Source organism: Pleurodeles waltl, chromosome 11 (assembly GCF_031143425.1).
Source record: "Pleurodeles waltl isolate 20211129_DDA chromosome 11, aPleWal1.hap1.20221129, whole genome shotgun sequence".
In the NCBI taxonomy this organism is placed as follows: Eukaryota; Metazoa; Chordata; class Amphibia; order Caudata; family Salamandridae; genus Pleurodeles; species Pleurodeles waltl.
Genome location: NC_090450.1, coordinates 86,152,762 through 86,176,561, shown reverse-complemented (window position 1 = coordinate 86,176,561; position 23,800 = coordinate 86,152,762). Strand labels below are relative to the sequence as shown.

General features: G+C 42.0%; 1 protein-coding gene across 6 annotated transcripts in view; it reads left to right on the top strand.

The window, feature by feature from the left end:
• DLG1 (discs large MAGUK scaffold protein 1) overlaps window positions 1–23,800 on the top strand; it is a 953,275-nt gene that overhangs the window by 78,230 nt on the left and 851,245 nt on the right. For all 6 annotated transcript variants that reach the window (XM_069213151.1, XM_069213153.1, XM_069213149.1 and 3 more), the window contains exon 3: window positions 20,420–20,586. In XM_069213151.1, the coding sequence (XP_069069252.1) occupies window positions 20,420–20,586 (167 nt within the window). The remainder of the gene's footprint in view (window positions 1–20,419; window positions 20,587–23,800) is intronic.

Here is a 23,800-nt window from a genome sequence, read left to right as displayed (position 1 = left end):
TTTAATTGTGCATCTTTAGGGAAGCCCTCTATTGCAAGCCCCCAATGGATTGGACTGGTCCCACGAGTTGTCCTATCCCCTTCCTAAGCCACTGGTGATTGATCCCTTTGGATGGCCTGATCCCTTTCACCACCAGGATAATTAGTAGGTATGAACAGGCAGTAAAACACCAGGGGCCCCGTTAGGAGATAGCAGTCTCTTACCTTCTGGCTTGGGTGGATGGTGCTCCCCATCCTGACAGCCTGCCAGCACAGGAAAACAACCTTGTATGTCCTAGTGTCAGGCTTCATATGTAACCTTTTCTGCTGGCTGCCTCGTGGATAAGGAGCAGAGGTGCTTTCCTTCAGTCATCCAGAAATGATCATTTCGCCTGCTATGAGACCGTTGTGGAATCCTAATTTTGTTCATTGGTTGCTATTTTTGAAGGTAATAGAAATGTTAGGATAGAGACCTGGTTCTGTTATTTCAGTATGTGTCGTAGGTATAGCTTTTTCCTCTTCTGTGCGGACACCAGTTTCTGTAAGCACAATATTGTAGGACATTGTAGCACAATATTTACTTGCAGTACTCTAGGGTAGAAAGGTAACAACACTCCCTCCTATTTTTCAGACTTTTGTGATTGTATAAACGGAGTCTTATTTTTATCTCTCTCTCTCTCTCTCTCTCTCTCTCTCTCTCTCTCTCTCTCTCTCTCTCTCTCTCTCTCTCTATATATATATATATATATATATATATATATATATATATATATATAATATGTGTGTGTTTTTAGTGCAATTATCTCTAAAACGCAAATTGGAAAGTCAGTGTGTACTTGTGCAGAAACACTGTCTGTTAATCTATAGCTTTAGATTTTTTTCTTGGCAATTATTACTCATTGCCTCATGATCTGGAGTCTTATAAAAGATACAGGAAATTCATGTTTATGTGTATGGTGTTCTGGGTTTAACGTGAAAACAACACTTTCATATCCATTGAGGGAAAAGCAGTGAGAAAACAAACTAATCAGTATATTATTTGGGGTGCCCTGGTGGGAATTTAGTATAGTGGTTGTTGAAAACTATACGCCAGAAAACAGAGCTGAACATAAACTTGCTCCCGGATGTGGAGATACTAAATCCTCAATGGAAGGACGTTTCCTGCAGCACATACCCACTGTAGCACAGTTTAATGTTACGTTATCAGCATCTGTGTAGTTCAGTTTACCAGTAGTATGGCGTTGAAGTACCCAGGTGTGGTTCCATTCTCTCTGCCAACTGGAGTCGACCTTCGATAACTGTTCTTTCGGGTGTTGTGTCCTGCTCGAACCCAAAAATTGTATTGTGTAGTGTGAATTTTAAGCATTAGCTTCGATTGCAGGTGGGCGAGCGTTGCCTTATTAGATGGAGCGTCTTATTCATTGAGGCGAGAATGATTTTAGGAAGGGAGAGCTTTGTCTGAAGGCTTTCTTAACCAGTTAATGAGATCATCTGTTAACTCGTGATTCCGGTGCATGTCTTAGGTCAATTGTTGGCTGGGGCATTGTATATGTATGATATTTTAACTTGCACCCTAGCTGTGTGAGGCGTCACCTAGAGAGCACTTGTTTAGCATTCAGTATCCAAAGAATTCATAATCTTCAGTGGTACAGCCATGAACGTATTAGTGTGATAAACTATAGAAGTGGACGGGCTTGAGACCTCTTTATATGCAAGTGAAGAAGTAGGTCTATATGGTTTTGTTTCTTACTGTGAAAACAGGTCATAGGCCTTGAAAAATCATAAAAGGGTTAGTAGACCTGAAGTCAAGTAACCAGAATAATCTACTTGCCCTAACTCGAATATACTTGACCTGTAAACGTGTCTCAAGTTGAGTGATCCTAGGCAAATATTTTATTTTACAGTCTCCTTTTGATTCATTCTCCCATATGAATGCATCTTCAAATATGTGAGTTCAGCATCTGTGCTGCACAAAAAAAAGCTTTTGTTTTATTAGACTAAACGTTTGCTCCATGAATAATAAACATCTCTGGGTACACACGAGCCAGCCATGACTTGTCGTAGTTTACTGCTAGCATTGCCATCAGGGCATGAGTGTTTCTCAGTTTAAATACTTGCTTTAAACAAATATATATTACTAAAGAATGATGTGATAGCACACTGTCATTTACAGAAGGTAAATTTCCAAGAAATGTCCAAAACCCTTCCCACTAACTTGCAGCTTTACCAATAAACTATATAATGTATTAATAAATATGATTTCTGAAACTCAATTTTCACAGATTGTTATTTGCACATCACCAAGTATAGTGTTCTGATTTGTTTTTGCCCTATCAAAATATTTTTTCATCACACAGAAGTACAAAAAAAATAGGCTTGCACAACTACGGGGATATATTTTGAAATATTTGTGCAGTTGTCTTAGGTTTACAAAATCCTGGCACTCCACAGTCTGGGGGGCAAATCCTTTCAGATGCCAAAAAAACAACACAAATCGTATTTGGGCAATATCGGCCCATGAAGGTTCCCTCACAGACTGCCCCATTAGTCCCATAGTGTCAGATTAACAGTACCCAGACCCCTTCTGTTAGTTTGAAGTGGATCCATGGCTAAAGGTGTACGTACATCTTTTTTCCTTAATAACTTCAAAACTACTGAACAGATTTACACCAGATTGCAAAAAGATATTTCTGGACCAAGATCTAACTTTCTGCCACATTTGGAGTAATTCTGTCCAGCGATTTGGGATGTAGATGGTTGTGTCTAAACTTATTATGGGAAACTGCATAGTGGAAAATCCTTTTTGGAACCCCCTTTTTCTCGGCCCTCTTCTTGACGAATCACACTGAAACTTTCTAGACGGCTCACTAGTTTGGAAAATGTTGTGAAGATTCGTCAAACTGTGCCAAAGTAATTAGCAAAACGAAAAACACTTTTCCTGTGCCTACTAGTTCCTAACATTAAGTACCTACTGGTGACCGTCTGTAGGTTTTATGTGTGTGTGTATGTATATATCTCCTGTGTATTTAGAAATTATAAAATATGCATGTCAGGGTATCTAAATGAGATTGTCAACATTCATGTGTCCATGTACGTAGATCAGGACCATGGAACAGAACGATTTATATGGGGGAGGGAAAAAATAGGCTTTATTTACTTATCCACAACATACATATGTGTATCGGACCATGTAAATATTGCTGTTTCCATGTTCATATGGTTGTTTATGTACAGGGGACTTATGCCTAGTACTAAAACTTTGCAAGTGTTGTTTATATATGTATATATTCTTACCAGTACTCATTTAGATGTGTGGATATGTCTCTATATTTGCATATGTTAATTTCCGTTAAAAATGAATTCTAAAATAGTTTCAACTCCTTTCAACCTGCATCCCATATCTCCTCTGTCTCATCCCAGCATTTCTCACTATAACGAATGCCCAAACATCTTTTTCAAACTCCCCACTTCTTTTCATTCAGTTCTCCCATTTCTACATTTCTGATGGATACTTCTAACAGATTCCTCACCTTGTGGCTATCCAGATTGGATCTGAATTTTTTCATAATAATTGTCCCCACACTAGCAGATGGCACCATAGGACTCCGCAGCAGGCTTATCACCACCAGAACTGATAGCTCTGAGTTGCAAATAAGCCCCACATCTGAGCAATTATGTCACTTTCACTCCATTCCTCTACTATTTGGAATTCTGCTCCCTAGTTTCAGGTTTTTCACCAATGCTGGGGGGGGGGGGGAGAAGTTGGGGGGGGGGGGGGGAGAGGTGGGGGCGGGGAGAGGTGGTGGGGGGAGGGGGGGGAGGGGGAGTGCAGTTCAACTGTGCTATGAGCGGCCCAAGACTGCTCGGGTCTAATCAGTCTGTAAATGCCCTCAACAGCCCGTGAACTCTAGAGTACCTGGTGCCAGCGTTTGTCAAGGAGCAGAGTTGTTATGCGTAAGTGCGGTCTACCAGCTGAGAAAGTGTGGACATGATCAGCACATCACTGTTGCTTAGGCAACCAGTTGAAGTACCACAGACAGCAGCACTGGAGAAAGCACAAATTTTGCTGCGCTCTAGGAGAAATCCTTGGCATGGGACGTGCAAGTCAGTACGGCCTATCGCTCTGGCTGGGCGCACACGAAAGCTCTCCTCTGTTCAAGATCAGATCATGGCTGATATGGTGAGTGTCAGTTTGGGGTGCCACTCGTGGATCTGTTGGAAAATTGTGTGGTTGGTTGAGGTGCTCACTTGACTTTGTTGTTTGAGGCAGCAGGTTGGAACAAAGCTGCTCTCAGAATTGTTGTTGAATGTGGGCAGCAGACTCAGATGAAGCTGCTCCTGGGATTGTTGCAAATGGTGCAGTAGTTCAACGGATTGTTCGACAAGCTCTTTGATGTCTGAGAACTCTCAGGAGAACCGGGGGAAAGCCAGCATGCCCTATGAGCCACTCTTGTTGCAGTCTGTAGCCCCTCTTGGCAGGGAAGAGGTCAGCAAGTGTTGGGGCAGGGCAGCACTTTCTGGGAGCAGTCAGTCACAACAATGGGGCAATCCTTTTAGCGCAGAAGCCTTTACTCCAGCAGAGTTTCCTAAAGGTCCAGGAGTGATCTGATTTTAGGGGGGTGTGGTCAGAGACCCAGAACTTGTATCAAAAAGTGCATTTCTCTGAAGTGCACAGGTTTCCCTTTCAACCCAGCTCTGGCTCTAGACAATGGGAGGTAATCAGCCCCTGTTTGGGCTATGGCCACTACCTTTTGAAATGTAAGTTAGACCCCTTCCCAAACTTCCTCCCCAGGAAGACCCATCAGTATGCAGATGCAGTGGAGATCCTGTATTGTGGGTGTCTGAAGTTAATGCACAAGTGTAATTGTCACCTAGCTCAGGCCAGACGTGTATTGGAAACAGGCTGTAGGTACACAGGGCAGTGATGAAGAGAAATGCCCATTTTCTAATATTGGCATTTCTAAGATAGTAATAATAAATCCACCTTTATCAGTAAAGAGGAATTATCATTATTTTTCTAATGATACTAAACATGATGCAGCTACTCCCCTCTGATCAGGAATTACATCTTTAAAGTATTTTGAGGAATTCCCAATGCTGGCTAATGAAAAGGGCAGGCCTCACAATTATAAATAAGCATTTGCAATGCAATGGGTCTTGCGTTTGCTCGAGTTAGAGCTATTAGTATAGTAAATTCCGTACTGGATTTTTCTTGCCACATAAATTGAAAATGAAAAGTAAAACAGTTGACCTAAGCAAGCAAATTCAAAACGCCACCATTTGAGCCTAGATCAGTAACAAATGCCAGTTCGATGATAGATTTATCCATACTCCGATCAAGACTTGTATCCCAGACTGTAGTTCTGGCAGATCTGAAGGCTTCCTTCAGTGTTACTTCGTGAGATTTTTTGCTGATTTGTTCTCGGCAATAATGTGGCTCTTGGCTGAAGTGGGTTTGAGGGACAAGATGGACTTTTGTCTTAACCATTGAGTTAGAGCCTAACTCGAAAACTGATGTTGCAACATCATCTACAGGTTGTTTGCTTATATTGGAAGATGAATATATTCAGTTGATAACCTACCACTGCCTGGGAGGTTAAACCTTGGTTGTGGTAGAATGAAGTTCTATAGGACTTATCTCAGACTTTTTGGGGGTATTTGGTAGCATTTCATCCACTTTAAGTGATTTTCTTTCGGGTTATCTGAAGTAATCTACAATGGAAGGTTGCATGACAGCACCACTCCTGTGCTTGGGTGAGGCCATTGTGACTTCTCAAGGTGGAACCCTGGCTTGCCGTTATAGAGGCACTTTGTACCTGTGAGGAGACTTCTAGGTTGGATGTTAATGTAGATTTAACCTTTTTCATTCTTCTCCTCTTTATTTGCTGTTTTGGGGTTTCATGGGAGCTCCCAGACCTTTTACAGGTCTTTCTGCCTTGTAGGGGTGTAGAGATGTGTATGTACAAAGGTGAGTGAACACAAACAGAACTACTTTTAGAAATCTTGCTGCCTTGAAAGGGAGCAGAAAGTTGTACAAAGAGGAAGGAGGGGGGGAATCGCATACAGGGCCTGCAACCCACACCTGGTCCTAGGCAGGCCATCTCCGCTACCCCACGGCTCAACCCTATTATGGTTTTCAGTAACTAAAATGCCACCACACCTTAAGTCCCTTGGACAGTACCACCACTAGGTCCACCAGCTTTTGTCTTTGCCTTTTTTTTCTCAAATATTTGCCTTGTGGTGCAGCAGCCTAACTTTGCTGGTTTCAATAATTTTACTACTAGTTACTGCTGCCAATCTCTGTAGAGCCCCCATCCTTTCCGCCGTGAGGTTCAATATCTCATTGCCTCCATGTTTGCATTTAAAATGTCCCGCAGTTGTTGTGCAGTAGTCATGCACTTGCCCGTTCTCCTATCTCCCAGTCACTGCCAAAACCTTTGACACTCAAGGCAGGCAAAGCAGGTTGGGGCGAGGCACCTTATCCTGGAACTAGAAGCTCCTGGGGGAGACAACGAGGATATGTTTGTGAGTGTGGGTTTGACTCAGCAACTGTAGGGCTTCTCCTACTGACGTGCTGTTGGCTGCAGAATCACTAGTGAACTTGTGGAAAAGGGTTTGCTCTACCCCTCCAAGGATTTTCCCTGCCTTTTCCGCCCCAGCAAACTTTATATCCGCAGACCATCTCTGGCAGTGGAGTTGGTTCCAGAGCAGGAACAGAATCAGGGATGTTGTGCGCGTTATTTCCTGATTCCCAAGAAGGACGGACATTTGCATCCCAATCTAGACCTCATGATTTGAACTGGTTTTTCAGGCAGGAAAAGTAAAAAATGCTGACCCTAGCTAAGGTGCTTCTCGCACTGGAGAAAGAAGACTGGATGGTTTGTCGACTTGCAGGATGCATACTTTTACATCCATATTCAGTAGTTGCACAGAAAGTATTGCTGCTTCACATGGGTCTCAACACTATCAGTTAGCAGACCTCCATTTTGGTCCTACTTCTGCTCCTCGATTCACGAAGGTGATGCCCCGGGTGCAGCTCACCTCAGAAGTTTGGTAGTATTAGTATTTCCTTACCCAAATGACTGTCATCAGTGCCAATTCTCTGAAGTTGGGGTTGAGACACAACTCAATGGTTGTTCAATCTGGGTTTTCCATCATCAAACCCAAATTTCACCTTGAGCCTGCTCAGCGCACCCTATTCATAGGGACAGTACTGGTCACTACGATGAGTTAAGCCTTTTCTCCTCCTCAGAGGATACAGGTTATGTCTTTGATGTTTTTGAATAAAGCAATGATTCTAGTCCTGAAGGTGTTGCGTCTGTTAGCACCCTGCATTCTGCTGGTTAACCATGCATGCTGGCATCTGAAGGCCCTCTAGTAGTGCCTCCGCAGGCAGTGGTGTCAACCCAAGTAGGATCTTTATGCGACTGTCACAATCTCCAGAGATGCTGCAGTGGATCTGCTATGATGGAGAGTGTATAGCAATCTGTCTCATGGGAAGCCATTTCACCTTTCTCCTCCGGTGGACACGTTTATAACGGATGCCTCCACCTTAAGCGGAGGAGCTCATCTTGGGGGTCTGAAGGACAAAGGACTTTGTGCAACAACTGTTCCTCTGTAGAGCAATCCATTGGAATTGTAGGCAATATGTCTGGCTCTCAAGGCCTTTTATTCCTTCCTTTGTATGAAGACCTGCTATGCCATGGCACTCAAAGAACCTCCAGAAGGTATTTGCGCTCATTCTGCTAGAGCTAAATGTTCTGGTTTGGCTTGAGGAATCCTGGTAGCAGGTATTTATTTGTAAGGCAACGACCTGGGCCTCCCTTCACACTTTTGGTCACATCGCTCATTCTGTTTTTGCCGGATTTGTTGGTATAGGTAGAAATGCACCGACCTCAGAGTGTGGGACTGCTTGGGTACTATATTCAAAAGGTGAGTAATCCGCAGGTAGATATATCTATCATAAGAACAAGTTGCTTACATTCGGTAGCGCTTTTTCTGGTGGATACAGTATCTACCAGCAGATTCATCACTTACCAACCCACCTCCCTGTTGCTTGTCTGCATATACCAAAAGGTTTTGTTTGTTTTTGTGTATAGAATATGACATTTTATTTGTAAATATTTGGTTTAAAGTTCTATGGACTTTAATTACATTTCTGAGTTAGTTCCTTCCGTTTACCTCAAAGGCATGCCAAAAATGTAGGAAACTGATATCAGCATGCAGACAAAGGCTTTTTATGGCTCCAGTGTATAACACAAGGTTACGTGTGGAGTCGTGAAGACTCCTCAGCTCTTGTCGATGTGGGAGAGCTTTCAAGAAAGTGTCCATGGAACACAGAGGCATAGGAGTATTCAAAAGGTGAGGAATCCGCAGGTAGAAACTGTATCCACCAGAAAAAGCGTTATTGAAGGCAAGTAACTTATTATTAAGTTAAAATCTGCAGATGATGGATTATGTGTCAAAGATGACAAATCCATGATTTTGCGGAAAACCTCACAGCAACAGAATTACCAGATTCCAGTTGCCCTCGTTATTAAATATGACATCTATATCTCAAACACTAACGGGTTGATTCATAAACCAATTTACAGCTGTAAATCCATTTTATTGATGAAAATTACTCTATAGCTGACAACAGGCCAGGTAAGGGCACGTGCCAGGAGTATACTTTTAAAACTGTGGAATTCTCTTCCACAAGCACATTGAACTCTGCAGTAGTACTATGCAAGGAACAGTGAGACGGCAGATCAAGGTAAGATGTGCTGTATGACTTTGTAGATGGCCAACACATGATTTTGTGAATATTCTCAAACTCGTATGTGTCCCAGTCCTATCCATATTTATCTTCCCGGCCAATGCCCAAAAAGCTCAACAAAATTAGTGACAACTTTGAGTACGTCCTTCCATACGGCATTATGCACAAAAGCGGATATTTAACTAGCTCGCCCTTATTATTCTGTCACATTAAGCAACCCGAACCATTACTAAAGCAGATATTTAGCACAACTCTACTAACCCTAGTCTTAACAACATAGAAATTGATATTCTAGCACCACACGACAAATAATGAAAGCTCGGCTTTGCTATTCCAAAGTTAGCATGCACTATAAAAATGCAGCTGTATGGCATAACATGAAAGCCACACATACATTGAAACACCAGTTATATTTTACCGAATATTTCTAATTTTGGAGAACTCGTGTTAGAGTAAAAAGTGGTATATCAGAAGTTTTCGAAAAGTCTGTAGTATTTGCAGTTACCTACACAAGCTTAACTGTTTGTGGTTAGCCAGATGGTAAAACATTTTAATCTGTTTTATTTTCAGTTAGTCGCTTGGTTCTTCCGAGGCATTCAAAACATTTCTGAGCTCCTAATTATGATTGCATTTATGTTTCATACTACCACGAAATTGGCAAAGTTCACATCCCTATTTATAGACAGATGGCCAGAAATAGTCCCTGGGAACAGGGCTTTCATCCTGATTGAGGACTACGGGCTCTGTATAGATTTGTAAAGATGCATTACTTTCAATATAAAGTGCTGTGAAGGAGAAACATAAATGTCGCACTCTAACTTAAATTGTTATATTGTTTCTGTTCTCCAGTAAAGGCTTACTATATCACTATTTTATAACTCTGTGCAGTATCAAATGTAGGAAGGGGTTAAGAAAAAATGAGTTATGGGTCCGAACCCCCTGCCGTAGAATGTGGAAATGGGCCAACCCTCAGCCATTGGCTCTCTTACACAGTGAGTGATGGCATTTAGCCTCATCACATGTGCACCAGCCGCTACAAAACAGGCCACTTCAGTGCTACGGTTAGCAAGTGAATAATTTACTCTGCTATTGCTTTTTTTTTCCATTACGTATACTTTTTTTTTTTTTTTTTTTTTTTTTTAACTTAGTCGACATTTTGAGTTGAAACTAGGTTTTCACATTCCAGTACTTCAAAACCAAAATTACTTTTTCTTTGTGTCAATAAGAATCATGTTTTCCTGTGATGGACATTAAATCTAAAAAGGTTTTCTGTAACTGTGGGTTACATCAGTCTGATTGAAATCACCCATTCTGTTCTATTAAAATTCAATGATGGTGAATTTTTGCATTAAAATTTTTTATTGAAGCATATAGCAGCCATGTTCAGATGGCAGCATGTTTTTGTTTTCTTGTCTTTTTTATTTTACATTTTCACGACAAATTCTTACAATTAAGAAAACCTCACAACAGAAGGGGGTTTGCCAATGCTTGTTCTGTTCTTGCAGATACTTGGTGACACACATAAAAATTCTCCTTATTGAGATGAGCTGAGTGTACGCAACACAAATAAAAGTGTTGTGTTGGTAAGGCATCTCATTGCTTTCGGTAGTCCTCTGGTGACGGTGCTGAGTTTTCAATCACAGATTACTGTGTGCGTGCTGACTTGTAAAGATGCACTGTACGTTTTTTGACTTTATATTTCTTTATAAGGTGGACATTTGCTTCAGTCTTGTGCATGTGAATTACAGTTTTTGGGGTTTGACAGGTGAGAGAGGAGGTTGGGGCAAATTTCCTCCATATATAAGTGTTCCAGTTGCCCAGAAGGCGTGCGTAAGGCAGTTTAGTGGCAGTGAGTGCTTTTGGATGTTATAATAGCCTTCTGATGGCATATTTGTCCTGTATGAAGATGTATGGCAAGATCTCTCTTTATGCGTTTTGCTGTATGATAGGGTCTGTCTGCCCTTTTCTTTCCATATGTTTGATATTTGTCTTCCCTTAGATGGTTCCATTGCTGTTCTCTGTTGTGGGTTACTCCTCACACTAGGCTCCACTGTACCTCCCGGCCTCTTCTGCTCCTCCCTGCCCTGGTCTTGACATCTCAGCCTCTCTGTGGGCCTAGCGTAGCTCCTGGCGATACACGGAACTTGCTTGGGCTTCTTCTGATCTCAAGGCCATATAAAAAGGTGTGAGCAGACAGCTCCTCGTGCTGCAAACCTAGATAGACGAGCATTTGCAGTGCAATGGGTCTCACATTTATTTACTCGAGTTAGAGCTATTAGCGTTGTAAATTCCTAACTGGACATTTCTTGCCACATAAATTGGAAAGGAAAAGTAAAACCATTGACAAGAGCGAGTGGATTTAAAGCAGCACGGCTATCATGAGCATGAGCGGGAAGGAGATACACAAAAGAACAAGCGTTTTCAATGCAGCGGGTCACGTATTTCTCTGAGTTAGACTATTAGCAGTTGTAAACTCCCAACCGGACTTTTCTTGCCTCATTAAATGGAAAAATAACTAGCGCAATCGCGCTGCTAAGAAATGGAAATAGAAGCGGTCTCAGGGTCGATGTCATGGAAAGCGCTGGACTTCTGCCAAGCGAGATCACTCTGCGAAAAAAGAGAAAAAGTAGCCCACAAACCAGACAGAAAACAGCGAGCCTCGTATGTTTTCAGTACTTGGTCGCTGCCCTCGAGGAGGGCTAACCACAGGAAAAGGCATGACGTATGCATGCCTTCCACTAATGAAAGCAAGCAGATTTTAAAAGGCAAGCCCACGAACCAATGAAAGACACTGATGTGACATGGGCGGGGCTCCGAGCCCTTTTTTAACTACTGCAGCTATATGTATGCTATCGCAGGCTCAACCCTTAAAAAGCTGTTTGTTCGCAGTCAAACATATTGGCATTTGTGCAATTTATCCATGTGACAGGGTCGATGACCATTGTGGTAACAAAACCTCCCCAAGGAGAGACAAATGTAAAGCATTTACCAATGATGATAAAGGAATTTTGAAAGGCAAGCCCATGAACGAGTGGTAGTGATGGGTGTGCAGTGGATGTGGTTAAAAGCCTACATATGGATTACAATTGGCCAGAACGCTTAGGCATGCGACCTAAAAAATGGAAACTAAGGCTCCATTCATAACTTTGTCAGTTTTTTACCCTGATATGTGATTCCCTATGTATAATGTAAATGGGAGTTGTCTGGGAAGAAATTCTAGGAGGGCAGGAGTATGTCACTGTGTGTAATACTATAATGACGACAATGGATTCCGGCCCAGCTGGAGGGGTAAGAAAGGAGGGCAACCCTGGGCTGGACCGGTTCTTTATTTTGTGCTGTCACCGTAGGAACCTACCAAGCATTTCATCTTCCACGTTAGCATGTGCAATGTGCAGGTCTCACTAGGGCCTGATTCATGACCCAGCTAAGGCTTATCCACCGTTCAACACTTTCAGGAACATGAAATACACTTGGGGCGGGTTAGGGGTGCGTGGTGTGAAATCCACTGCTCACAGTTTTAACTGTGTTCAGTCTTGCAAGAGGAGGTGAAATCTGGGCAATTTGAGGATTGCATCATTTCTGCTCAGGTTACCAAGCTTGATTCCTCTTCCACTTCCTTTCTTATTTAAGAGGTGTCTGCACAGATGTATACAGTACCCATCATATTGCCAACCCCCTTTGTTGATGTTATTTCAATCATTTGACAGCCTCTCTACCGTGCCCATGTTGCCGTGTAGATAACTGGGTTTTCTCTGTTTAGCGTTTTTTTTTTTTTTTACTGTTTTTACTTTTTGGTGTACACACAGGCAGCAACCCGCTGCTCTTCTGTCTAGGCCAATGCTGTGCAGCGGGCCTCAAAACAAGGTAAGAGCACTTCTGGTGACACAAGTACGATACCAAATTGGAAGATTCTTCCTACACCCCAACAAATACAATATTTTGCCACCCACGCACTCCACCATGGTGTACTCATGAGCAACAAGTGTGAAAATGCACTTTGATGCTCCACAAAGTGGTATGAAGGGGTCTATAACTTGAACAATAAAATATCATTGTCTGCACTTGGTGGAGTGCTGTTTTGAAAACACAAATATCAACCTAAATGACACATAGATACTATGTGATGTGTGTAGCGATTAGTTGACAGTGTACTGTTGGAGCTTAGGCACGTTTAGTCTACTTATGTGTTACTGTGAGTTCCAGCTGATGAATATGGAAAACCATGAAGAGCCTTTTAGAGAAAGTCAATGATCAGGATTTCAAAGGCAACAATATTTGGCACAAGGATAAACTTACTTCTGTCCACTACAAATATGCCCTTTATACAAACCACATTATCGGCAAATGGGGAAAGTGGCAGACTTTTGTCTTTTTAATGTTGTGTCACCAAGACTTATCACCAACTGTATAGTATCTATGTCTGCACACCTATGAATATTTCAGGGATTTGTTTCTGCTTCATTCAAAAGCAATCTTCCAAGAGAAAATCTCTTTGAACTTGCATGTGAATTTGCCTGTCGATTGGTTTAGTATTGGTAATTTTTCAATATCTGATACCAACAGTAGATTTACTTTGTTTAGCATCGTCGCTAGTGACTTTACAAGGGGCAGAGCTGTTCTGCCAAAAGATTAATCATCTGTTTTTGAGCAGATGTCACAGATGTTTAAGAACGCAATTAGGTCTTGCCTATTTTAGCAGCCTGGCTGAAAGCCTCTTGCCGACCATCATATAAACTTACAGAGGGCGCCCATTGGTTATTATTGGTTATCTTTAATGCCACTCTCGTTTGTATATTTCTTATTCAATGGCTTGCCTCCTTAGGCTTGACTTGGAACTGAAGCCAGTCACGGAGGGGACGGGAGTTAAGCCAATCCTTTACTGGAGACGCATTTGGGTCACACCAAAGCTACACTTTTATTGTGAGAGCTTAAAGAAGTCCTAGGTATCTTAGGCTCTGAAAGCATCCCTTGGATTAGGTAATCAAAGTCACTTTGACAAAGATATGGTACGGCGACCTGTGGACCAATCCAGAGGTAGCTTCTATAATTGGCAAAACAACTCTAAAAGGGAAGTATTGGCAGTATAAAACGAGCCAAATGGTGACACTCTCCAGTCTTGGTACTTTGAGTCCTTTCTCTAGACCAAGGATGTTTATAATTTAGAATTTTGTTTAGATGAGATTGAGGCCCCTAGCAAGAAAGCTGTGTCTGTAGTTCAGACACAGTACACTACTGATTGCTTCCTTCACTATTATATGGGTTAGAACATTGGACCAGATAGGTGTGCCTGTCCCTCTTGTGGCGCGGATAAGGAAATAGGAAGGCATGCTTTGTTCTTCTGTCCGGCATATTTAAAGAACAGAAAAAAGTGGATAGTACCTGCCTGCCGATTTTTAGGTGATAGGGAACATCTAACAGCCCTTTGTATTTTAAAAACTGATACCAGTCAGGGTTTGGGCTTTGCTATCTCCCACTTTTTGTTATTTATGTGGAGGATTAGACAAAGGGTGTGACAGCAAATGGTGGTCGTTGGCATTTAAACACGTCAGGTTTGGGGTAGTATGCACCCTCAAAATATCGTTTTTTTCCGATGGAAGGGTCCTGTGTGCCCTGATTTTGTAAGTGAAATTTTATTAGGTACTGAATTGGATTTGAATTGCTATTTTATTATTCATTATTTTTTTCGTGCAATGTTTTAATGTGATTCTTTTAATTCTTGCTTTTATGGCAAATGGCCGAAATAAAGTGTCTGAATTTAATTACTTACCTCTTCACCTGCTTGTCCCTCCCCTGGAGCATAGCCTCTTTACCATTCTTTTGATTAAGTAGAACCTTTCCACTGCCCACATTTAGGGAACTACTTTTTTCTTTTTTTTATAGAACACCCCTTGGACATTCATCGGTTTTTCTTGCTCTCTCCTTTATACGATGCTCCTCCCTCTCTCCCAGCTACCCAACACTGTTCCCTGTGTTGCTTCTTACACCGTCCAGCTTGCCTGTAAAAGCCCACCGACTTGTATATTTTTGTCAAGTTAAGACTAAAGAGCAGACTTTAAGTTTTTTTTTTTGTGCATTACATGTATTGCATGAAAGCATATGCCTTGGCACTCAGAGGCTTTTATGGCTCTATGGAAGTTGCCGGCTGCTGCACTCATTCACCTGGCTTTTAAGGGAGAATGTATGACCGGAATGGCTACAAAAGAGATGCCTTGTGTAATGGAGTTCCATAAATATGCACCCTGGGCTACTGCAAATGTGCTAGAACGTGTTTCAGTTCTGAGTCTTGTAGAAAATGATTAGCCATTGGCAAGCGTTTCCTTTAACCGTCCTCTTGCTTTTTAAATTAATTAATTACAAATTTCCTGAGTGAAAAGTGCTTGAAAAAAATCATGCAATTTATTAAGATTTAATTCTGTGTAAAGTTTGGGATTAGCTAAACATAAGTTTTCTTTTAACTACAATGTTTGTACTTTAAATTTTTTACTTGTTTTAACCAAGCCTTTTTCTTTATAAACAAGCAATGGCAAAGATTGATGGCCTAGCACTCTTTATTAAGGCGAGATCAATTGGTGTTGTCAGATCATATTTTTCTGCCTCTAGCTTTCCAAATGACCAACTCATTCACAGAGATAAACACTTCAAAATCAATGTTTATGCTAATTACACACATCACTGCTGGATATTCCTCTATGCCCACAATATTTAGTGAGTCAGTCCGTTCCACGATCTGGTAAAGTATGGTATCTATACTTGTATAGCGCGTCCTACTCCTGACAATGCACTGAAGCGCTACGCAGGTATGTAGCACACTACTGCATTGTGGTTGAAACATTGTGGCGACCTTATTGTGCCTGATGGGCTAACTTATGCAGTTGTCATGCCATTTGTAAACAATCTGCCATGCATTTCGTTGTGTAGTTTATCATATATGGAAGTTACAAAACGTTTCTACAACTTAAGGTACATGGAATGCTCTGGATAGAAAAAATGCTTCATGCATAATGTGTCTTTATCGCACATGTTGTTTTTAAACCATTCAGCGTTGTCACAGAAATGCCATTCATTTACATTTATATAGTTGTTTTTGGCTATCGTGTAGACATCAAATGAACTGTAATGATGCGCATGCCAGCGAAGTTAAGGAGTGCAATCATATATTTAGTTCTTGCTTTGTGGTGGTGGTTCTGTAGGTGATTATGGAATTTGCACAGCAAAGGACCTGCTGATGCGTACCGTGTAATAATTCGCAATCATCCAAAGAGTTGTTGAAAGTGGATTGCCATTGAGTAATACGTTTTTTCTCTTGATGAGGTGTTATCTGGTGTCAGACACTTGTCTCTGCGCCTGCTTGTTCCGACTAGTTCAGCTATGTCTGGTATTGCTCCCGGACTGTCCCTTGATGGAAAACTCAGCTTTACTATTCTTTTTAGCCTTTCTTGCAATGTTGGTTAGATTATAGTAGAGGGGCCAATGCATAATCGAGCATCTTGGCCCTCAACACAGACTTCTTTTGAGGAACACATTTTCAAGAAAGCCAAGCTTAGTACCGGCTTCAATTCCTGAAGAAAATGAAACCTACAACATGCTTTATGGAAGGCCTGAGAAAGTTCAATATAATCCCAACCCTGGAGGAACTGCACTGATTGTCTCTAAAAGTCCTCATCACAATAAGAAGATAGTTTGCTTACAAGTGCACCCTTGTGTACTTGGCTGGGAAGATGTGTTCAAACAGTTGTGGTGTAGTAAGGATGTTTAAATTGGCCTGAATAATGTCCATAATTGTAATAAAGAGGGATTATTAAAACATATACAATTATCATATAAACCTTTGTCAGAAATAAACTTTTGGCATTAGACTGGAATGCTTAAAACAGCCCCTAGCAGGCACCATTACAAAGATATCATTTGTAAGAAGCATGTTCATGTAATCATATTATTAACCCCAAGAGGGGGTAACCCCATGAAAAAAATACAGGAAAAAGTAATGCAATGTAACCATATACTTAGCCCCTAGAGGGCATTGTTAGGGTTAGCAGGCCTACTGCAATGATATTACAAACAAGGTCTTTAAAACAAAACTCCAGCTGTAAAACAAAGGTAGCGATGAGAATGCTTAAGACGCTGAATGGTGATAGAGGTTAGTAATTTGGGGTCCCTGCTAACATAGTGTGGGGACTCATAGATGATGTAGACAGAGCACATTGTGGTCAACCTTTTGAAGGTGGTCCCATTGTCCTTTGACCTCGACAAGCTGAGTTATGAGCACAAATGTTTTGTAAAAGAAATACCCTTCAAAGCATTAAAGGGCGACTTTTCATGCCGCAAATATAGTATGTTGACTGCAATGCTCAGAACAGCCCGTCATGGACACCACAATGAAAATAGCATTTGTAAGAAACATGGCCGTCTAACTGTATAGTTGTCCCCTTGAAGGTACAAACACAAAATAATTGCATAAAGTAATGCAGTACAACCATATATTTAGCCCCTAGAGGGCATAATACATTACATAAATTGAGAGCTAAGAGGCCTATCACAATGCTATTATAAAGAAGGCTCTTAAAACACAACCTACTCTCAGCTATAAAACAAAGTTCCAGCCAAGAGAAAGGTTAAACAGAAACAGAATGGTGGGAGGGGTTATTATTTTGAGGTTCTCACAAACCTAGTGTGGTCACCCAAAGAGATATAGACAGAAAGAGCACGTTGTTGTGAATGTTTTTGGTGGTGGTCCCGCTGCCTAGGACCTCCAAAGGCTGAGTTATGAGCAAAAATGTTTAGAAAAAGGCTTGCAAAGCATTATGAGTGAGGTTGCCTTGAATATTGTAGTGTCTGTTCTCCTGCTGTCCCGGGAGAGCCCCTTTCGGTTTGAGAATTTGGGTTTTAGTAAAGCATTCGCCAATTTCAAGTGTTTTAATGAGATAGACACAAGAAATGACTCTTTTTAGGTAACCGTGAAAAACCTGGCCAGCGCTTCAATACCGCTAATTGAGTTCACACTGTTGTGCCTGTTCTCGCGGTGAGCACCATGGCCGCCACGCAACACGAAGAGGAGAGACAAAAGAAGTTCACCCACGCTGAAGTATATCGGTAATTGCCCAGTTATTCATGTAAGAGGGGCAGTCTGCATGCCATGACAAAAACAGTCTCAAGACTAGACAAACTTAAAGCAATTACATGTGATTTTTGAAAGGCAAGCCCATAAATGAGTTAGTGATGGGCGAGACATGGGCGTAGTTAAAAGCCAACAATACTTGCAACAGGTAAAAGTGCTTGCACGCTCGACCTAACAAGGTTAAATAACAATACCAAAGACTTGACAATCCTGTTCTGCTCCTTGAGATGCAGTCCATTGTTTGTCTTTCAAGGTAAGTAATTGGATGTGTGACAAATACCAAATGTAAAAAGTGTACAGATATAATACGCAATTGCTGTATTTGTTTTAATTAGGATGTCGTAACATAATCACTCATTGAGTTGTGACTGCTGTAGACCTTTTAGATGTGAAGTCCCAGTGTTCTCACATTAGATGTTGCACTGTAACGGGGAGCGAGAGAGAGAGAAGCCCCGCATGTAGGTACTCCGTTGCAAGGTCTGACATCAGTAGTAGGATACATCATCCAGTCAGAGCACTGAGTCCGAAATGCTCCTGTACAGGACAAAACAGTGTTAGGAAGAAACCCATCGAATCAGGAGCGAGGGAAATGTACATCAAAGTCATCCAGTCATAAGCAAGGGGCTGACCCAAAAATCATTCATGTATACTGAGTGTATTGGAAGCAATAGGAAGGCCTATTTAAGGAAGAAGACCGAAAACCAGGAGATTCCTACTGCTGAAGTAGGGCCTTCTTGGTCTGAGCTGCATACTAGAAAGCTTCTCTATCTTTAACCATGCAAATTTGTTGGCATCTTCCAATAGGGCTTTTCTGTGTTTGCTTACACCTTGTTTAACTGGGATTGCAACTATTTATATTGATCGTTGTGTTTATGTACTACATGTTCAGTGTCCAGGCACCTTGTTTATAGTTTATTAAAACATAAAGCTCATTTATTTTTAATAAAGCTGTCTAGTTGCCCAGTGTTGTGTGATACGTTGAACCAATCATATTTTTAACTGACCACCTTCTTAGATAGGAGGAGGTTTATGGTAATGGTGGCTTGTGTTAACGTTGCAGTTTTGTTGGTTATACTGTTTCAAAAAGTGGGATAACAAATAACTGGCATCTACTTCCCATCCTCCTCCTATAATGTGATCCACTGCAGTTTGTACCCTGGGCTTTAATATGCAAAGCAGTGGTGCCCTGAAAAAAACGTTTGCACTTAAGCATCTTTCACTGGGCAGGGGCCTGCCCCTGTACTGCTGCATGGTGCCCCTTTGAGCATAGACTTCAGGCCAATCACTGCTAAACCTGACTTAACAACTGTATCCAGTAAGCATCCCCTCGGGCCCTCTCTGCTACCAGAGTTCTACCTCCTCACAGGAAGTGCATCTCTTTCCATAGCAGTCAGAGGCCCAATCTCCTACATCCCTTATTGACTTCTGAAAGATGGGCCCCTGCTTCTGTTACCGTTTGGCCAATCTTCACAGGTCCTGCCCAGTTGTGCCTATTCTGCAAGCTCTATCTTGGGCCCGTATGTCCACCCAGGCCCAGCTGAAGGGTGGCTTCTATTGTTGCCCTGCTGCTGTATTTGTGGATCTGTTGCATTTGTACCTTGCTCCACATACTAGATCTCTGTTGTGTCAGAGAGGCCGGTGATACTGTTTCCGGTACAATCCGTGCTCTGCCTAAAGGGAATTTTGCTCTGTTGCTCCCATTGCGGTACTTGTTGTGTATGCATGAACAGCTGGCCTTGCTCTTAGCCTTGAGGTGCATGCTATGTGCAGGGAAGCTTGTGCTGCTGCTATCGGTTCTCCGTAGCTTATGAAGCTTGAGAAACCTTTTCATTCTACAAATGCTGAAACAGGTGACCTACTAATGTTTCTGTTGAAGAGGGGCTAGAATGGCCATTTAAGTAGTACCTGTGGTTTTACTTGCATGTGGACCTAGGGCTGGCTTATTGTTATTTTTCATTGCGCACACTTTTCTCCTTGCTGGAAGGAAGCCAATGGGGGACCAGAGTTAACTGCATTGAGAAGGATTGACATGCAGCAAACGACTTTTATAGATTGCAGGGATCACCTTATATCGTTCAGCATCTGCAATGTTGCAATCAAATTATATTAGCTCACAAATGTTTCACCTTTATGACATATATTGATCCATAACGTCCCAATCTGGAGCTTAGATTTTTGTGATCGTACTTGAATATAAAATACTTTTGCCTTTACTGCAATACAATATAAAACACCTTTCGATATCGGATCGGAAGCCATGCTAGGCACCAGAATTTCTGATGCAAATACGACAGGTGTAAGTTTCGCAGAGTGAATTTCCTTGATTGAGCTACATATTAGGATACTTTAGTGAAATACAACCGAAAAGGTTCAGACCGCTGAAAACAGTAAAAAAAATTAAAAAAAAGTGTATGAGGCAACGAGTGCTCAATGTACCGTACGCATAACACATTCCAAGTTACATTTCTGTAACTCAGTTAATCAGTCTTAACTGTATATATTTCAACACGATATTGCTTCAACTGCACTAATATGAAAACTAATTAGACCCATTTTTTACTTTGTCAGATATTCAAGAATTTTACGAAGTGACCTTACTGGACAATCCAAAATGTATTGACAACTCCAAGCCTCCTGAACCAGCCCTGCCGGTGAATACATGGGATTTTTCCAGCCTTCCAAGCACAACAGTTACTTCAGAAACCCTGCCAAATAGTCTTGGTCCAAGCATAGAGGTAGGTACCGGGTTCTGTACCGGTTTATGTACAAGTTCTTGTACATAAAATGTAAATCTGCTGACGTCGGTTCAGGCGTTAATAGCTGTGGCGTGGAGTGCTGACGCTCTACATCTGTGCCAGCGTTGCTAACGAGGGTATACGAGCACATTGATTTCTGAACGAGGTGTTGAATTGAAAATGATTCTTGCAGTCCGCTGGTGCCTTGCTGCTATCTGGCGTCTCAATTAGTTACTGTTGGTCGCCGTAGGCATAGAGCACTGCTGCCATTTGCGTGACCTCGTAGCCCTTCAGGTTATTCATTTTGCTGAAGTTCAGAGCATGTTTGCATGGTTAAAAGTTGCTTGCTCACTCACTCACATGAGCGTGCGTGCAGTCGTGTACTTGCCCATAGAGGCCTATTATATAGGGTTACCTTGCGTGAGGTTCTTTAGTGATACCGAGTACATTGTACTCCTCACACTAAATCGTTTTCTTAGTAGTACAGAAGCGCATCACAGTTATTTTCCACCATCCTCCAAGGAGTGGCACACGGGAAATCCCCTTCACAGCATAAGTTATCACAGTAGGAAGCAAGCCCTGGTTCTCGAGGGGAATAGGAGGGAAGAATGAGCTGTCATCTCTCCCAGTCTCCATTACCAAGCTGAAATGATCTACTCCTCACCCAGATCTTGAAACCCTCGCCCACCCCTAAACAAAAAATTGTGTTGCAGAGTCCCCGTCCTTCCCTTTTCCCATTCTTCCTCCCCTTCTTTCTTACCACACAAACCGGCTTTTTGATACTGAAATACAGAATTTAGTACATCCACCCCCTCGTTTTAGCTGTACTAGAAGCATGTCCGAGTCACTACGACGGCTAACCCAGCACCAGGCAAGTCCTGAAGACTAAAATAATACTGGCTGACTTTTCAGTCTGGTTAAGTGAAAACTGCAAATAACAAAAAAGCCTTAAAGTTCACCTTTCTTTTGTGTTGCAAGTCCTGAATGTCACCGTCCCCGTTTTGTGCGTTATAGGTGACCTGCTCTTTATTATATCCATTGTGCTCAAACCTTGAGCTCACTGGAGATGCTCCATGTGTTTTCCGATGCTACCCCCATGTGTTTGTATCCCCCTTCCGTACTGAAGGCTGGCTGCTGTTCTGTCACTGAGCTATGGCGGAGACTGTTAATAGGTGGTAGCTTGTATCTGGTTCAAGGGTACAGACCTTTTTGCCATGTATCTCTATGAACGTATCTACAGATTTTTTTTTATAAGACTACTTTTTCCCAAAAGTGGGATCTTTCTTTTACCCCACAATATTGTGATGAGTGCAGTGACTTTTTCTGTAACAGTCAGGGGTGTGGAATTTATTAAAATATCTACTTGTCCAGGGGACAGGTTGCTTCTCAAATCTACTTGTCCTGTAAAAAGATCTACTTGTCCCTTTGGTGCCATGTAGTTTGGCGACAAATTATGGCAGCAATCTCATTATGTAAGAGCTCTGATAATAGCCTCGCTGATTATGCCAGGGCTACTACCATAGTAGGGCTTGAATACTTGCAGCTTCAATCCCTACTGTAGCAATTTCCTTATTTTGCCAACTTTCTGCAGATCTGCATACTGGGGCTGGAGGAAGCAGTAAGAAATAGTTCCAGGGCTGGAATGCCTTTGAGTCTGCAAACCTACTAACATGCATGTTTTAAAGATTTTTACCAGCTTCTCCCTAATATTTTCCCATAATAAGAAAGGTTGGACATTTACTCCTGACAATGGCAGAATTAGAACTTCTTCCAGGGTTGGGAAGAAAGTGGCTGGAGGGAAGATGAACTTGCAAATGCTCAATAGATTTTCACATGAGCAAATCTACACATCGTATTTACCCATGCTAAAATACAGTTCACAAATATTTTATAGGGGTACGACATATACCATGGGTGCACTTTTGTGACTTTCTTTAAGAATTTGGGGCCACATGTAGGTAGGTTCAGATTTGTGACCTGCAAATTGCGAGTCGCAAATCCGAATGTAGGATGGTGTCCCTGACACCATCTGTGATTCGCAAGGGCTTCGCAAATGCCCACCTCATGAATAATCATGAGGTGGGTCGCAATTTGCGCCCCCCTCGCGAATTGCGGCCCTCACAGGGATGGTGGCCTGCTGGAGACAGCAGACCACCATGTCTGTGACTGCTTTTCAATAAAGCAGTTTTTTTTTTTTTGTAATGCAGCCCGTTTTCTTTAAAGGAAAACAAGATGCATAACAAAAACGAAAAATGAAACGTTTTTGTTTCATTTTTTCAGAGCAGGCAGTGGTCCGCAGTGACATTCACAATGGGGAAGGGGTCCCATGGGGATCCCTTCCCTTTTGCGAACGTGTTAGCACGGGTGCAAACTGCGATTGCGTTCGCGGTCACAAAACAACCCTACATTGCACTGCGAGTCGCAATTAGGAAGGGAACACCCCTTACTAATTGCGAGTCGCAAACCCGTTTTGCGATTCGGTAACCAGGTTACCGAATCACAAAACTGGGTTTGTGCATCGCAATGTGCTTTTTGCACGTCGCAAACAGCGAAAGTCGCTGTTTGCGACATGCAAAAAGCTACCTACATGTGGGTCTTGGTCCCTAATTAGGTCTGGTGTTAACAAAGACATTTTGTTTTTATTAAACTTCTATTTCTCTCTCTTTCGGCTGGCTTTACTGTGAGTGATCGCATTCTGCTCTTCCACAAGGAGCATATTGGCACACAAAGTAGTTTTGTTCAGTGTCTGGAACTACAGTGGCAATCAGTGACGTAACGAAACTGGAGGGTGCCCCATTGCAAAGAACATGGAGGAGCCCCCTTTCCAGACTCACTCAGGGAAGGTGCTGTGCTGAAGGGGCCCCTTGGAGGGCGGCTGCGGGGCCTTTGTTATGCCGCTGGTGGCAACGTGTGCTTTTAGAGTTCAAAAACGTTTTGGTTTTTTTTTGCCAGTGTCTGTTACAATGTTGAGGGCCTGGTAGCTCCCACAACAATAAAGTGTTACAAAAGCCATGTCAAAACAAGACACGGATTGATGAAACTAAAAGACTTATAAAAATATGTCAGATCAGTTGGCTTTGTCAGTGTTTGTTTATTTTCATGCTTCCCATAATCGTGTTGAAAATGGTTACACTGATTTTCCATTAGAAATATTTTTGCGAAAAAAATAACATGCATCAACACATTTTACTAAATGACACTTCATTTGCATCTA